Source organism: Archocentrus centrarchus, unplaced genomic scaffold (genome assembly GCF_007364275.1).
Source record: "Archocentrus centrarchus isolate MPI-CPG fArcCen1 unplaced genomic scaffold, fArcCen1 scaffold_76_ctg1, whole genome shotgun sequence".
Classification (NCBI taxonomy): domain Eukaryota; kingdom Metazoa; phylum Chordata; class Actinopteri; order Cichliformes; family Cichlidae; genus Archocentrus; species Archocentrus centrarchus.
The window spans coordinates 178,251-195,795 of NW_022060289.1; the positions used below are offsets into that span (position 1 = coordinate 178,251).

Consider the following 17,545-nt stretch of genomic DNA (forward strand, 5'->3'; position numbering starts at 1 on the left):
GTGATCCAGTTTTTAAGTCAAGTGTGAGGAAATGCAGGATCCTCTCATGTCCTCCATGACCCCTGAAATAGGTCTAAAATTCATTTCTTTTTTATACACTTCACGTACAGCAGACTCAGCTGTTCATAGAGGCAGATACTTCATGTGAGGTGCATTAAGTGAGTGACATTCATGTCTTATGTCATCTATTTGCCTTGTTCTCAAAGTGTAACCATGTTGAATTGTGTTGTGTAACATTTAACCACATACTGACAGTGTCCACGACCCGGCTCAGAGACTGGCTGCAGATCAGCTGCGTACCATTCTGAGTGAGCTTGGTGGAGGAAAGCTGTGTGCAGATCCAGAAGGTCTCTTTTGTGCTGCGCTGGAAAATGAGGCTGGAGGGGATATTGGGACAGCTGTTGAAGTCCTCCTTACAGCAGGGCAGGCCCAGGTAGAGGGCGTGGTTACTGAAGGTTGTGTTTTCGTCACACTGAGGCCACAGAGAAGGAGGAAGAAGAGGAGAGAACATTTAAGATACTTAAAGACTCTGTCACAGGTCTTCAGGCCTCACTGTAAAACTGTAGTCACAAAACTGAGTCAAGAGCTGTAAACACACAGCTGTGTGTTTGCTGCAAGGCTTTACTCAGGAAAAGTGTTGTGTTTAAAGTGTTTAAAGTATTTAAAGTGAGATAACTGAAGTACAATATATACACTGAATAAATACTGCAATTCCTGCTACAATAAAGCAGTGACATGTGTATTCTTGTGGACGATCAGCAGCCAGAAGCAGGAAGTGGACAAAGACAATGCCACGGTAACGCAGCAGCCTCCGGGTATCTGACCTTGTAGACGTAGAGTTCATGGCTCTCGTCAGAAAGAGTCGTCCCATCCTCTCTCATCAGAGGCGTGAAGGCAAAGCCAAACAGCTTTTTCTCTCCTTTGTCCTTTGCTGCAGAGAAAATGACCAAAGGGAGGATCTGACATGAGAAACGCACACAGAGTCCAGTCAAACAGAACCGAGGCTGCACGTGTCCCAGGCTATTAGAGATCTCAGGAAACTGAAGGAAACCTGTTTATTACATCACTCTCAGGGTCACTACTGCAAAGACAAAGTGCTGTGACCTATAAACCAGTCTGAGAGTAGCTTATTTCTGCCTCCATGGTTTCATTTATACTGGTGTGTATCAGTACCACCCTCTCTCTTAGATTCTGTGTACTGATTAGTAAGTTGAAGCCTAGAACTTCTGTTTTTTTCTCCTCCTCCATCATGTTCTCTGACTGACGGTGCTCCTTGCAGGAGCCCCTGCTCCAGTCAGCCTACACCAACAACCCCCCCCTACTTAAAGTGGCAGCTGAGCAGTCAGGGCAGCAGATAGCGAGCAGCCAGCTGCTGTTTCTGCACAGGTCAGGCTAAGAGGTACAAATATGCAGCCATCTGTCTCCTATAACACTTCACAGTATTAGTAACAGTAAGTACTCACTGGAGCAGTGTCTGAACTCGAAGCGTAGGTGGGACCCTCTGAAACGGTCGATGGGAATCGGCAGTTTGATCACCTCGCTCCATCGAGGGCTGTTGTTATGGTACAGTACAAAGGAGCGGTACTCTGGCATGTTGAGCTCACCTGAACCCAGACTGATGCAGTCCTGCAGAGCGTGTGCAGACACAGAGAGCAGTGAAACTGGAAACACTGAAATATGCACCAAGAGACGGAGAGCTACACAGTTAGAAAAAATAATCCACTCATGGGGCCCGAATACATACATGTACATATAGGCCTATACCAAAGAACATATCTGGGTAGGCCTAACATAGAAGCCTTTACTGAGCACACACGCTGCTTAGATGAGCTATAACTCATTCAGCTGTGGGATACCATCATTATTCCTGTAAACATGTTAGAAGGAGCCGTGCCTTTTCTCACCTCTAACTGTGGTAATTAATTAGAACAGCAACTAACTCCGAGCAGTAATCAGCCTGCTCCTACTCTTTGTTTGTCCACGGTTTTCTTTTTCCTGTTGGTGCGTGCACCGATCAGACAGAACAGTATGACCACTGACAGGTGAATCTCCTCATCGTGGCTCCTGATATTGGGGGCATCTATCAGGGAGCAAGTGAACAGTTTGGCCTCATAGTTGATGTTAGAAGCAGGACAAATGGGCAGCATGAGGATCTGAGCGAGTTTGATGAGGGCCAAACTGTGATGTTAGATGGGTCAGAGCATCTCCAGACTGCAGCTCCTGTGGGTGTTCCTTGTCTGTATCTTCCAGGACTTTAAGGATCTGTTGGTAACATGTTGGCGCAGATACCACAGCACACCTGCAGGGGGCTAATGGAGTCCATGCCTCGATGGGTCAGGGCAACAGAGGGGTATCAACACACTATCAGGCAGGTGGACATAAACTTATGCTTGATCTGTGTATATTAACTGTGTTTACCAGTTCATAATGCCTTGTTTTTAACTTATTTCCCATGTATTTATATCATGAAAGCATCTTGGAACTATATTTCTGAAATCTGCTAAACAATACAACTGTGAGGTACTTATACTTTAGTCCTAGTTGAATATTTCCTTTTATTTTTGCATCTTCTAACAGTAGGTCCACTTCACTGCCATTCAAAGACAAATCTCAGATTGTTTTGCTCCACTAAAAGTATCTGAGATTTACTCCTGATAAAAAGTTTAAATGCATGTTTTTTCCAGCACTGAAAAACTGTGGCTGATTCGCATCATTAGTCACTCAACGCAACACTTTAAGCAGCCAAGCTCATTAACACAAACCACCCGAGCCAAATAAGAGCTCCCTGCACAGCGACGGTCTGGCGACTGCGGAGGATAGCTGAGATCCTGCAGATAATTGGAGGGTCTAAGCTTTTGCTGTTCCCTGTTGAGCAGCAGTTAAAGTGGGGACGGTTCCTTCAGTTAATGGCTGCGGTCACAAATGTGTGTGATATGATCCACAAGCGTAAACTATGAGTGTAATTTTGAGTCCTCACATCCACCTAGAGGCGGCTGTTTGTTGTGATTTGGCGCTATATAAATAAAACTGAGTGTAAACCTATTTTACACACGCATTTACAAAGAACTCAAACATACCTGTCGCTCGCAAACAGGTCTGACAGCTGCGTTCAAGTACTACCGTAAAGCTGGGGCATCTGAGATTCCTTTATATTCCTGTGTTATTTCCACTGAAACAGACTTTATTAAGTCACCCCTCGACTAAAGCACAGATTTGAAAATCACCAAACTCTCTACAGTATTCAGTACATGTTAACATATGATTATTGTTACATGGTTTAAACAAGGTAGCAATAATGGTGAAGTGGTTTATCTGATCGGGAAACAGCCGCTGCACACAACAAGGTGGGACAGGTGGCTCATCTTCTGAAGTGTAAACGCAATTTTATTTATCTAGCACATTTAATTCAATGTAAACTCCATGTGCTTAACACAGAAGATAAAACATACAAACCTGTATAGGTTTACAATGGCTTAAGGCAGTGAAAACAGCACAATAAAACAATAACTGTTGAGTGCAGGCCTGTGTGAAGAATGTATACACAGATAGAACTGATCTCGGGTCAGCAAGCAGCTTGTTCCAAAGGAAAGACCACAACTAAAAGCACCCTCAGCACACTTGGATCCAATCCTGGGAACAGTTCAAAGATCTGGTCCTGATGACCTGAGAGGTCGACTGGGTTGGAAACACTGAGCGAGTCAGAGACGTACTGGGGGCCAAACACTGACCTGCTCGCTGTGGTTCAGTGTGTTTGTATGTTCAACCGTGCACAGGAAAGGCAGGACAGGTGGGAAAGGGTATCTTTCAAAGGTAAGGCCTGCTCAGCAAGTGACACTGTTTACAGTGGAGATCTAAATCTTAATGTCCTCATTCATTATAAACTCTGATGTTGGATGTGTAGTTTGTGTTGCTAAATTATGTTTTTGTATATCTTGCAGAACAATTTGATTTTGTTACTGAAAGGCTGCATACAGATACTGTAAGAGGCAGTTTGGTTCAGGTTAGTGCAGATTTAACTGGTTAGTTTTCAGTACAGTGGAGTTTACAGTGATGCAGTATGTTGGACTGGTACAGAGCAGATGTGGTGTTCATGGTAACATCCAGGACAGCAGAGATGAATTTATATTTAAGATGCTGCTGCTGATTAGAGTCACTCACTGAGTTTGATCTTTTATAACAGCTTAATAGTTTCTAGGGGTTAGAAATGAGCCTGTAACTCATGAAGCATCTGCTGATATGCTGTTGAATGCAGTTGGCTAAGCCCACAAAGAGCAGTGAATATTAGAGGAGCTTAGGAATTTCCTTCTTTTGTTGTTTGATGCAAGCAATTTTGTTGTTCTATGTACCTTTAATATAGTGATATGATCCTAAAACATTTGGAAGTAAACCTACTAACAATCTGAAATCATTTTACACTTAGTCTTTAGTTGCGTTGAGACTGATTTACTCTGCAAAGGCTGCATCAGAAAGAATGAGGCTAAAATGATCTTATATTAACTGCACAGCACAGAAAGCAGCTGAATTAATGAGATGAATCATTTTAACTCCTTTTTGCATGAACATGACTAAAAGCCATAACTAATATGAATAAAACAGAACAGAATGGAATATATGTCATAGATAAAAGCAACAGTATATTAAACTCAAATAAAGCCATGGGATCATAAATGACCACTCAGTCATTTCAGTCACCAAAGCAGCTTGTAGGTCAAACATAATGATGTATGTGTGTTGTTGTGTTTCAGTGCCTGCAGCCACTAAAGTGACTGTGAAGAAGGGAGTGCTGCCACTTCACCCTGCTCTCAGCAGCGATGAGGACATCAGTAATGGGCTCAGGAGGTGTTCATGTATGACGCATTACAACAATGGACGGCCAGGCCAAGATGGGCAGTTCTGAGCCCGGGTCTGAAACACGGTAACGCCTCCACAAGGATCAACACCACCGAGGTGGGAACTACACCTGTCATTTCCCACGCCTTAACCCACACAGAACATTCAGCGTTCAGCTCGTTGTCAGTGAATATTTGTACATGAATCAAATGCATGATTTGACTTTCAGACGGTCAACTGATTATTTTAACTGAAACATAAGAGCAGACAGTAATTGAGTGTATTTATACGTGTTTTGGTAATCAAGTGTAAAATGGTCATATCTTCCCTCATGCTTCCTCATCAGCTGTGCAGGAAGTCACTCTGTCAGCTGATACCCATCTTCCAGCTCTGAGCTCACTGCTGCTGCTTACTGGTTTTCTTCAGGATATACTGTAAGTCAGGCCATTAATGCCTTTAAGTAAAAGGAGTCAGCAGCACATGAACACTCCAGCTCCCACAAAAATATCTTTGATCGATTTGATTTTCATCTCGTTAACATGTTCAGAACATTAAGGAAGTGGGAGATTTGTGTGGTTTGAATGAGGCCTTTGGTGCAATAGATCTTCACTCAGCTGACTGCCTTTAGGATGCTGCTCACCTGCTTACTAATCGCTGGTAGGCAGACACATTTGTGTGGGCTACATCAGCTGCTAGCTGATCTCTGAGCTTGCATAATGATGCTTCTCTCTGCATAGTGACTAATGTTTGAGTGACAGTCTGAGCTTTATGGAGGTCTCTAAAATCAGAAATGTTATGGCTGGAGATAAACGGCAGCCATCAGTGTCAGAGAGAAACACTGCCTGGTGTTCCAACTTTTCCTTCACACAACAGCACCCTTTAAAAAAGTGGTAGTGAAATTTGAGCCTAATCCGAACCCAGTGATGATTGATCACATCAGCGTGTCTTTAGATGACTGCTTTTGTAATTTGTTGCTATGTAAATAGCATTTAATTAAGCAGCTCTCAGTTCTTTGTGTTTGGGGGTTTCTTTTCAGTTTCTATCAGGATAATAAGTGATAATGTCTCCCCAGAATTTCAGGATACAGTGCAGTAGATATTAGTTTGAAACAGCTCCTTACTTGTATGCTGAAATAAGTCAGTGCAGTCAGTTCTTTCTACAGGCAGAGTGCTGTTTGTGGTTTGCACTCTTATGTTTGCATGCTCACAGAAATCTGAGTTAGCAGCCCGAGATGCCAAGACTGATCCAGAGCCAGCAGTCCTATAGGACAGGAAGTCTCAGTGACGCGAGAAAACCCTCAAACTGACTACAAGAACTGGCTCTCAGTTTTAAAAGGATAACAACTCGACTTTTGTCTTCAGTATGACAAGTTTTAACACCCAGGTGCTCATGATATGCTGTAATCCTTCTGCATTTTTGCCTTTAAGGCCCTCCTACATGGACAGATTGGCTGAAATCATCCTGATTTTGATGATAAATGTGTGTGAATGACTTCAGCTCTGTAGGCCTGGGTATCACGATTTTCAAAGTACCTAAACCTGAGGTACTGACACAAAGTCCAGATATCATATCACTGTTTGGGTTAGAGAGCAGCTTCACATAACTCATAAGAACACACAAAACTAACTCCTCTGCTCCTCTGGTGGAGGGAGTTTTAGGTCACACACTAGAACTGTGTGGGCTGTTGTTGTTCATGCAGCTGCTTGGGAAAGTGCAGTCACAAATGATGATCTTGGTCAAATTTCCATTTTTTTAAATTTAATCTGATTGTGCATAAAATGATCATGCTGGTTGTTTTTCCTCAAGAAATCATAAACGCAGTGTTACAGGTAGTAACATTTGTGTTTCACTTTAACAGTGTAAGAAATACACGCAGTTGCATTAAGCACAGCAATATAACTAAGGGTCAGCGGGGCAGAGCTGCGGCACAGAGACAGAACTTTTTACAAAGGCGGAGAAAACCTGGTGTTACTAAGTGTGGCTATAGTTGATGAGAGCTGAGGGGCCTCCTGCATGTACGACTAAAATCACACTCACACCGTCTTACATGTTTCTGTGAGGAACATAAAGAAAAAGGGACTCACTGAAACACAGAAGGCAGCATGTCTGAAACAGACTTTAGATTAACAGCAGTGCGGCCATATTCACCTCATTGTGGAGACTAAAAGAATAATACTTCAAAATAAAGTTTAGGGTCTGTTAAGTGATTACTAGCATGAAAACACACATTTCATCTTTATACAGTGGCTTGCAAAAGTATTCATCCTCCTTGAACTTTTCCATATTTTGTTACATTACAACCACAAACATAAATATATTTCACTGGAATTTAATGTGACAGACCAACACAAAGTGGTTACAATTGTGAAGTGGAAAGAAAATTATACATGATTCAAAGCATTTTTTACAAATAAAAAACTGAAAAGTGTGGTGTGCAAAAATATTGAGCCCCCCTGAGTCAATACTTTGTGGAACCACCTTTTGCTGCAGTTGCAGCAGCAGGTCTTTTAGGGTGTGTCTCCACCAGCTTTGAACATCCAGTGACTGAAATTTTTGCCCATTCTTCTTTGCAAAACAGCTCAAGTTCAGTCAGATTAGATGGAGAGCGTTTGTGAACAGCAGATTGGGTTTAGGTCTGGACTTTGACTGGGCCGTTCTAACATGAATATGTTTGGTTTGAAACCGTTCCATTGTAGCCCTGCTTTATGTTTAGGGTCGCTGTCCTGCTGGAAGGTGAACCTCCGCCCCAGTCTCAAGTCTTTTGCAGACTCCAACAGGTTTTCTTCCTGTATTTGGCTCCATCCATCTTCCCATCAACTCTGACCAACTTCCCTGTCCCTGCTGAAGAGAAGCAGCCCCAGAGCATGATGCTGCCACCACCATATCTGACAGTGGGGATGGTGTGTTCAGAGTGATGTGCAGTGTTAATTCTCCGCCACACATAGTGTTTGCATTTTGGCCAAAAAGTTCAATTTTGGTCTCATCTGACCAAAGCACCTTGTTCCACATGTTTGCTGTGTCTCCAACAGCTTCTGGCAAACTGCAAACGGGACTTTTTATGGTTTTCTTTTAATAATGGCTTTCTTCTTCCACTCTTCCATAAAGACCACATTTGTGCAGTGCACCACTAATAGTTGTCCTGTGGACAGATTCCCCCCCCTGAGCTGTGGATCTCTGCATTTGGTCCAGAGTCACCGTGGGCCTCTTGGCTGCATCTCTGATCAGTGCTCTCCTTGTTGGGCCTGTAAGTTTAGGTGGACGGCCTTGTCTTGGTAGGTTTACAGTTGTGCCGTACTCTTTCCATTTCTGGATAATGGATTGAACAGAGCTCCGTGAGATGTTCAAAGCTTGGGAATCTTTTTATAGCCTAAGCCTGCTTTAAACTTCTCCACAACCTTCTTCCTGACCTGTCTGCTGTGTTCTTTGGACTTCATGATGCTGTTTACTCCCCAATATTCTCCTAACCAACCTCTGAGGCCGTCACGGAGCACCTGTATTTGTACTGAGGTTAGATCACACACAGGTGGACTCTTTGTAGTCATTAGCAGTCATCAGGCAACTTCTGAATGCAGTTGGCTGCACTAAGAGAAAAGGGGGCTCAATACTTCTGCACACCACACTTTTCAGTTTTTTATTTGTAAAAAATGTTTTGAATCATGTATAATTTTCTTTACACTTCACAACTGTAACCACTTTGTGTTGGTCTTTCACATTAAATTCCAGTGAAATATATTTATGTTTGTGGTTGTAATGTGACAAAATATGGAAAAGGTTCAAGGGATATGAATACTTTTGCAAGCCACTGTATACTTTTATATATAAAACACATTTTGTAAGTACTGATGGTCTTTAAAGTGTTAATAAGATGGTCAGCCACAGGTGTGATAAACATCCATCCATCCTTCCATTCATGCATTTTCTTCTGCTTATCCGGGGCCAGGTCGCGGGGGCAGCAGCCTAAGCAGGGAAACCCAGACCTCCCTCTCCCCAGTCACCTCCTCCAGCTCATGCAGGGGGATCCCAAGGCGTTCCCAGGCCAGCCAAGAGATATAATCTCTCCAGCGTGTCCTGTGTCTGCCCCGGGGCCCTGGCAAAGTCCAACACCCACATGAAACCAATCCGACTTATTGCCGGCTATATGGACCAAGCTCTCACTGCGGTTGTAAAGGGACTGAATGGCCCATAACATTCAGTCCCTCCTGCAGCACCTCCCACAGGATACACCAAGGGATGTGGTTGAATGCCTTCTCCAAGTCCACAAAACACATGTAGACTGGATTGGCAAACTGACACGTACACTTGAAAATCCTGGAGAGGATGAAGAGCTGTTCCAGCATTCTGCGACCAGGATGAAAACCACATTGTTCCTCTTGAATCCAAGGTTCGAGTAACAGATGGAGCCTCCTTTCCAGCATGCTGGCATAGACCTTACCGTGGAGACTGAGGAGTGTGATCCCCGATAGCTGGAGCACACCCTAAGGTCTCCCTTCTTAAAGACGGGGACCACCACCCCGGTCTACCAATCCAGTGGCACAGCCCCAGATCTCCACACAATGTTGCAGAGGTGTATCAACCAAGACAGCTCTACAACATCCAGAGCCTTCAGGAAGTCAGGGCGAATCTCGTCCCCCCCCATCACCCCTTACCACCTCAGTTTAACCACCTCAGTGACTTTACCCCCAATGATAGGCGAGTCATCCCTCTCATCGCCAAATTCTGCTTCCACTACAGAAGGCGTGTCAGTGGAGGTCCTCGAAGTATTCCTTCCACCGCCTGACTATAACCTCAGGTGAATTCAGCAGCGCCCCACCCGCACTATAGACCGTGTGAGTGGAGCACCGCTTTCCCCTCCTGAGTCGCCTGACGGTTTGCCAGAATTGCTGCAAGACTGTCCAAAAGTCTGTCTCCATGGCCTCACCGAACTCCTCCCACACTTGCGTTTTTGCTTCGGCCACTGCCCGAGCTGCGTTCCACTTGGCCTGTTGGTATACGTCAGCTGCCTCTGGAGTGCCACTTATCTGGCTTGGTTATCTGGCTAACCAAGCCAGATAAGATTTCTTCTTCAGCTTCAGGGCTCCCTTCACCTCCAGTGACCACCATCTGTTTAAGGGATTACCACCAAGCACCTTGCAGCCACAGCTCTAAGCAGCAGCCTCAACAATGGAGGTGCAGAACATGGTCCATTCTGACTCAGTGTCCTCAGCCTCCCTCGGAATGCTGTCAAAGTCCTGCCCAAGGTGGGAGTTGAAGAGCTCACGGACTGGGGCTTCTGCCAGGTGTTCCCAGTGCACCCTCAAAATACGCTTAGGTGCACCGGGTCTGTCCAGCATCCTCTCCCCCACCTGATCCAACTCACCACCAGGTGTTGATCAGTTGACAGCTCAGCTCCTCTCTTCACCCGAGTGTCCAGAACATACGGCCGCAGGTCTGATGATACAATTACAAAATCAAACTGTGGTTTGCACAGAAGTCCAATAACAAAACACCATTCAGGTTCAGATCGAGCAGGCTGTTCCTTCCAGTCACACCCCTCCAGGTCTCACTGTCATTGCCCAGAGGGGTTGAAGTTTCCCAGCAGGACGATAGAGTCGCTAGATGGAGCCCCCTCGAGCACCCCACCGAGCAACTCCAAGCCGGGTGGGCATTTTGAACTGTCATTCGGCACATAAGCGCAAACGTCAGTCAGGACCCATTTCTCCGCCCTGAAGGCGCAGAGAAACAACCCTCTTTCCTACTGGTGCAAACTCCAACCTACAGGCAGCAAGCCGAGGGGATACAAGAATACTCACCCCAGGTCGCCGCCTCTCACCGAGGGCAACTCCAGACTGGAACAGAGTCCAGCCCCTCTCCAGGAGACTGGTTCTAGAGCAGTGGTCCCCAACCTTTTTTGAGCCGCGGACCGGTTTAGTGTTAGAAAATATTTCCACGGACCGGCTTTTAAGGTGTGGCGAATAAATACGTCAAAATAAATGATACGACCATAACCAAGTGTGATATTTTCTACGTATAATAATAAAAAACGGGAATCCACTTTGTATTCGTATGCAACTCTATCAGCAGCGTTCTCGTAACATCCCGCCTCAACATGAATAACAGGCTCTCTGCCCACAGCGCTCCCTGGTCAGCTGTTAGAGCCATGGTAAAACATGCCTTCAAAATAAGATACACCGCAAAAACAAATACAGTAGAAATCACCTCAGTCGGATTCAAATGGCCCAGTTTGTGGTCTAATATCGAATTTCGCTGCAATGGCTTCTGCTTCATCTATGAATTTGCTTCTGCAAATTTTATAATCTGAAATTTTACTCGTAAGTGCAAGTTTGTAGCTTACACTTGCCACGATTGTCCCCGGTGAAATGAACTGATATAAACACTAAAACAATTTCCAGGCGTTGTTAGTGTGTGTGTAGTTGTGCATGAATGAGCCGATGCATGGAAGTGGGCGGACAGGAGCTGAGGAGGGTTTTAGCGCTAAACTCATCCAGTTTATGCGATCACATTTAACTGGAAATTTATTACAATGGGACCAGATTTTTCATCCGAGGTAGGTGAATATCCGACGGATTTATGTGATGATTTTATTGGAATTAATGTTAGGAAAAATCAGGACCTGCAGATGCCATCCAACTAGAGCGAAAACCCGATTTGTGCGACTTCGACTTAGGTGATTTTTACTGTATAAAGCGCATGAAAAATACAACTCACCATAACACTGAATCAGTGTAAGCCCCCTGAGCTTGTTTCTCTGATACTCATTTTTGCTGGCTTCTGGTTTGACTGGGTTCGGCCGATTTCACATGGAGCGTGGCTGCAGAGCCGCGGTGTCAAGCGCTGGAGAGTCAGTTTGATGGCTGGGTCTACCTCACTGCTGTCCCCGGTGTTGATAAATAAAAATGGTAAATGGACTAGTTCTTACATAGCGCTTTTCTACTCTTGTTGAGCACTCAAAAATTTAAAGAAGCGTTATGTAGGTCAACCAATCGATTTCTTTAGACAGGCCTGAAGCTTCTGGGTTTAATTTTAGCGGTGACGTATCATGTGAGCAGAAACGTCTTGACACGTCAAGAGGAAGTCATGGAGGGAAGTAACGGAGCGAATCCGCCCATTTTTCAAAATAAAATATAGTTTAGGCGCAGATAATAAGTAAAACGGAAATAATTTAAGTTATTTATTCTTTATGTGCGGCCCGGTACCAAATGTCCCACGGCCCGGTACCGGTCCACGGCCCGGGGGTTGGGGACCTCTGTTCTAGAGCCCATGCATTGAGGTGAGCCCGACTATATCTAGCCAGTATTTCTCAACCTCACACACTACCTCAGGATCCTTCCCCACCAGAGAGGTGACATTCCATGTCCCAATAGCCAGTCTTGATAGCCAGGGATCGGTCCGCCAGGGACTCTGCCCTTGGCCACCACCCGACACACATTGCACACGACATTTACGACACCTCCAGCGGGTGGTGGGGCTACAGGAGGGTGGGCCCATTTCTTCTCTTCAGGCTGTGCCCGGCCAGGCACCACAGGCTATTGCCACCAGACACTCTCCCTCGAGCTCCCTCCCCAGGCCTGGCTCCAGGGTGAGGCCCTGGTAAACCTATCCCATGCAGGGTAAACAGTTCCCTTGGTGACTCTTCCATAGGGGTCTTTGGAATATTTGATCAAACATTTTCATCCATCCATCCATCCATTCATCCTCCCTCCCTCTTATCTTGTTCAGGGTCACGGGGGCGCTAGAGCCTATCCCAGCTGACATAGGGCGAGAGGCAGGGTGCCAGCCTGTCACAGGGCCAACACAGACAGACAGACAACCATTCACAACTGTGGGCAATTTAGAGTGACCGATTTAACCTAACCCCAGTTTAATTTAAAGAGAAAAAAAATGACACGAACAAATATCATATAAAAATTATACCTATTTTCACTGAACATTTTAATAATATAATATAAGTTAATAATTTTAACTTTGGTTCCAGTAACCACAGGTATTTGATGCTATGCTTAGAAATCACCTTTAGCACTTTGTTTTCATAGCTTGGGTGAAATTAGAAGTTGACATGATAAAATGCCTTCTACATTACCTCTGTGCCTTCCCGTTGAAGTCAGTATTCCTGAGGATGTGCATGGCATCAACACACAGCACAAATTTAAATGTCTTTGAGATAATCTGAAGCAGTGACTTAAAATCAGTCATGGCAGACCAGCTGAGCTCAGTGCCAGCCCACATCAGCTGATGGCTCAGTTGATTCCCGTCTGTATTTCAAATATAGAGAAAGTAGCACAGCTGGAGGTGGCAAAGCTGAAGATGCTCAGATCTTCATTGGGAGTAAGCAGAATGGGCAGGATTAGAGGGGAGTCCATCAGAGGGACAGCTCAGGCTGAGTGGATTGGAGACAAAGTTAGAGGGGCGAGGCTGAGATGTTAGGAGAGGATGATGTTAGGGATAGGGTGAGATGGAAGAGGTGATCCACTGTGGTGACCCATAAAAGGAGCAGTCAAAAGAAGATTCACATGCTATTTAAGTTACTTTAGCTTTTCTGCAGCTGCTTCACATCTGCAGGCTGCTATGCAACCCACCTCCATCCCAGTTCCTCCTTTAGGTGCTGTTACAGACATAATCAATGTCATGTCCATCTGTTGACGTCTGCTCTGCTCTCTGGTCTTGCTGCTGCTACCTCTGGTATCAGTACAGTTTAAACTGCAGTGCTGTTCACATGCTGTAACACTAACCCTGCTAACTGTCTCAAACAGAGCTGTGTATGTGCAGCTCTGCACACATAAGGAAATAGAAGAGAGAAAGAAGCTTATCTTGCACTTCCTGTATGAGAGCAGCACTGGTTCTTTGACGGTTTCTAACTTCTTTTTAGTTTGTAATGTGTGAATATGGTTAATGGGAGCAGTGGGCGACATTAGCAAAGTTACTGGTTGTTGTGTTTGTCTTAAAAAAGAAATCTCTGGTGAGGGGGTCAGTTTAGGCCTGGCAGGATGCTGAACCCTGGACCAAAGCAGCACCAATGAATGGATCAGCTAAAAACACAGCAGCTACCACTCAGAGGTGAGTGATGCAATTACTCAACACTGACTGGAATGGGGTGTTTCAGTTGTGCTTAGAACAGCAGTCTTCTCTGTTTTTACCAGGGCTGTTCACATTATTGATCATCTGCTAATTTCTTCTCAGTTCAGTCTGTAAAGGGTCCAAAGTGCTGAAATCTCTCCAACACATGGCTCTCAAATGGGTTAACAGTCACTGACAGTGCTCATAGATAACCTGAGACTGCCTCGTACCTTTTTAGCAACGGTTTTAGCTTTCTCCACGATGCTCTTGTATGTATTTACAGTGGAAGCCTAATGGCCCTGAAGATGAGGGTCTAACATCTATCACGTTATGAAGACATCCTAGTCGAGAAGGAGACATTTGCAACCTGCCTGCATGTTTAAAAACAGGTTTATTTTCACTCTGCTGGATCATATCCATATGCTGAAGTTTCCATGTTCAGTGAAGTGAAGGTCTGTGAACATTTAAAGCTGAACCAGTTCTTCTTGTTTCTGCACATGAACCAAAGCCGCTGACAGCTCAGGAGAAGTCAGGAGTGACACGTGCAGAGGATGTGATGAAGAGACAGGGACTGATGGGGAGCCGCTATCTCCCATCTGTCACGCAGCACTGTGCAAAAGTCCTAAGTCACATTTCTCTACAGTTAGCAAAGAAAATGGTGTTATAGGTACAACATGGCTCATGAGCATGAATGTCATGGTAACTCTGGGCTTTTAATCATTTCTGTGTTCTTGTTCTAGAGATTGTACAAGAAACATCTTTGGATTTTCTCTGATCCACACAGGGTCAAAAGTATAACCCCCCCCCATTAATATCCAGTTAAATGGCCCTCAGCAGGTTGCAGACTGCTCTTATTGGCAGAATATATTTAAATTAGCTGGTTTCTTGGCTCAGATGCAGCTTTATATAAAGGATGCTCAGATGCTGCTTACCTCTGCCGTCACTGTGTTAGTGATATAATGTACTGTACTGATATCACACTGAACGCTGCCCTGAACACTTCTCATGTTTTCTGTTTGTCACACAGTAAAACATTCACTTCTGTCCCAATAAAGAGGGACGGTTACATATCTGAGAATTATGCCTGTTTATAGTATTTGTCTCAGAATATGAATGAAAAGGCTCGATTCTATGGCAGCACCACTGTTCCACCTTTAAGGGCTTCATATATGTTTGTATTTCCTATCAAAGCATCAGTGAGCTGTCACAAACACACGTGGCTTAATAATCCATTTTAAAGCATCTTTGTTTCTCACTCAGAGGTTCTGCAGTTTTCTGAAAATGTGAACCCTTTTTTCCTCTTTAAAATCACTGTAATGGTTATTTTACTGGTTTAATGGTTCTGTGAGAGGCGTTGCTCTACAGGCAGGTTTTAGCCTGCAGGTGGCAGCAGACGCACGCTCAGCTCTCAGAGACTAAAGCATGGACTGAGGTGTGCACGGTCAGCAGCAGCAGGGATTTTACACGCCTAAAAGAACTGATGGTGATTTTTATTCATGTTAAGTTAGAATATTTTTACCTGATGGGAAGTGAAGCTCTTCCACTTGACCAGCTCCATGAAAAAGCTGAGGTGGTTCTGCTGCTGCGGTCGTTACTGCAGGTTAAACTAACCCATTAAACCTCCTGCTTACTGTGAGCTCCAGAAGAAAAATCAGTGCTTTTGTAAGCAGGCTGGTGTCTGTGCTACAAACCAGCCGACTTGGACATCAGTGTTAACATTAGGCAGTCGGACTGATGAAGGCAGGTTTTTGCTCCACAGCTTAAAAATAAAGTATTCAAATGGCTCAAAGAGGTTTTTGACAGCAGGAACATTTCCCTACCTTCAGGATTTCCCCATCGGCGTACAGCACATACATGGTCACCTCGATGTTCTTCTGGACACTTTTCCCTCCCCTCTCAAAATCGCCTCGCTCCAGTGTCAGGTACAGGTCGTTACGGATGTCACCTGGGACACACATTCACACACAAATATATCAAAAACCTACAAAGAGATTCTTTGCATAAAGAGGCAGACACGAAGCACACACACCATCTCACACATTTTAAGCTGACATACACAAGACTAATGAGCTGTGTTAACGTGTGTGTGGATTCATTTGTCATCCCCGCTCGTCCTTATAGAGGAGGTGTCACCTTTAATGTATAAAGATGGGAGTTAAGTACTCACTCCATCACTCCCTGAGGGGGGCAGTGGCTAATGTGTGTGAAAGAGGTGTGAAAGACTTCCTGCATGTGGATGTGCGGCCCTGCTGCTTCCTTCCTGTCTGCTGTAGAGGCACGTGTAGGGCAAATGTCTTTGCCTCAAAGTATTCACCAACATAGTCATGAGTGTTTGTGTCCTTTTGTTTGGGCATGTAACAGTTTTGGAAAGCAAGAGCTAAATTATTGGCCTGCAGAGCTGTGAGAAAGGAGGAGCTGGTGGAGCAGCTAAATTATCCATAAAGCTCTTCATCAGTGTATCAGGCTGTAAACGTGTTTGTTTCTGCTGGACATTAAAGTCCCTGCTGGAGCCTCGAGTGGCCATTGGAGGAACTGCAGTTTGGGGAATTTAGCCATGTGATGATGTTAGGAGAGAGTTTTAACCTATTGTTTTTGGTGCTCTGAGCACCTGAAGGTAATTTCAATTCAATTCAATTTTATTTATATAGCGCCAAATCACAACAAACTGTCGCCTCAAGGCGCTTTGTATTGTGGGTAAAGACCCTACAATAATACAGAGAAAACCCAACATTCAGAACCCCCTATGAGCAGCACTTGGCGACAGTGGAAAGGAAAAACTCCCTTTTAACAGGAAGAAACCTCCAGCAGAACCAGGCTCAGGGAGGGGGGGTCATCTGCCGCGACCGGTTGGGCTGAGGGGAGAGAAAGACATGCTGTGGAAGAGAGCCAGAGATTAATATCAATTAATGATTAAATGCAGAGTGGAGTATAAACAAAGTAAATAAGGTGAATGAGAAACAGTGCATTATGTGAACCCCCCAGCAGCCTAGGCCTATAGCAGCATAACTAAGGGAGGGTTCAGGGTCACCTGATCCAGCCCTAACTATAAGCTTTATCATAAAGGAAAGTTTTAAGCCTAATCTTAAAAATAGAGAGGGTGTCTGTCTCCTGAATCCAAGCTGGAAGCTGGTTCCACAGAAGAGGGGCCTGAAAGCTGAAGGCTCTGCCTCCCATTCTACTCTTAAGTATCCGAGGAACCACAAGTAAGCCAGCAGTCTGAGAGAGAAGTGCTCTGTTGGGGTGATATGGTACTATGAGGTCTTTGAGATAAGATGGTGCCTGATTATTCAAGACCTTGTATGTGAGGAGAAGAATTTTAAATTCTATTCTAGATTTAACAGGGAGCCAATGAAGAGAAGCCAATATGGGAGAAATCTGCTCTCTCTTTCTAGTCCCTGTCAGTACTCTAGCTGCAGCATTTTGGATCAGCTGAAGGCTTTTCAGAAAGCTTTTAGGACAGCCTGATAATAATGAATTACAATAATCCAGCCTAGAAGTAATAAATGCATGAATGAGCTTTTCAGCATCACTCTGAGAAAGGATGTTTCTAATTTTAGAAATATTGCGCAAATGCAAAAAAGCGGTCCTACATATTTGTTTAATATGTGCATTGAAGGACATATCCTGGTCAAAAATGACTCCAAGATTTCTCACAGTGTTACTG

The 17,545-nt window shown here is 44.5% G+C and overlaps 1 protein-coding gene across 1 annotated transcript in view; it reads right to left on the reverse strand.

The window, feature by feature from the left end:
- Positions 1-17,545, reverse strand: part of LOC115777809 (dedicator of cytokinesis protein 3-like) — a 277,391-nt gene that overhangs the window by 35,335 nt on the left and 224,511 nt on the right. Inside the window, 4 exon segments of the mRNA XM_030725805.1 lie at positions 301-472; positions 825-931; positions 1,464-1,626; positions 15,702-15,826. Of these exon segments, the coding sequence (XP_030581665.1) occupies positions 301-472; positions 825-931; positions 1,464-1,626; positions 15,702-15,826 (567 nt within the window).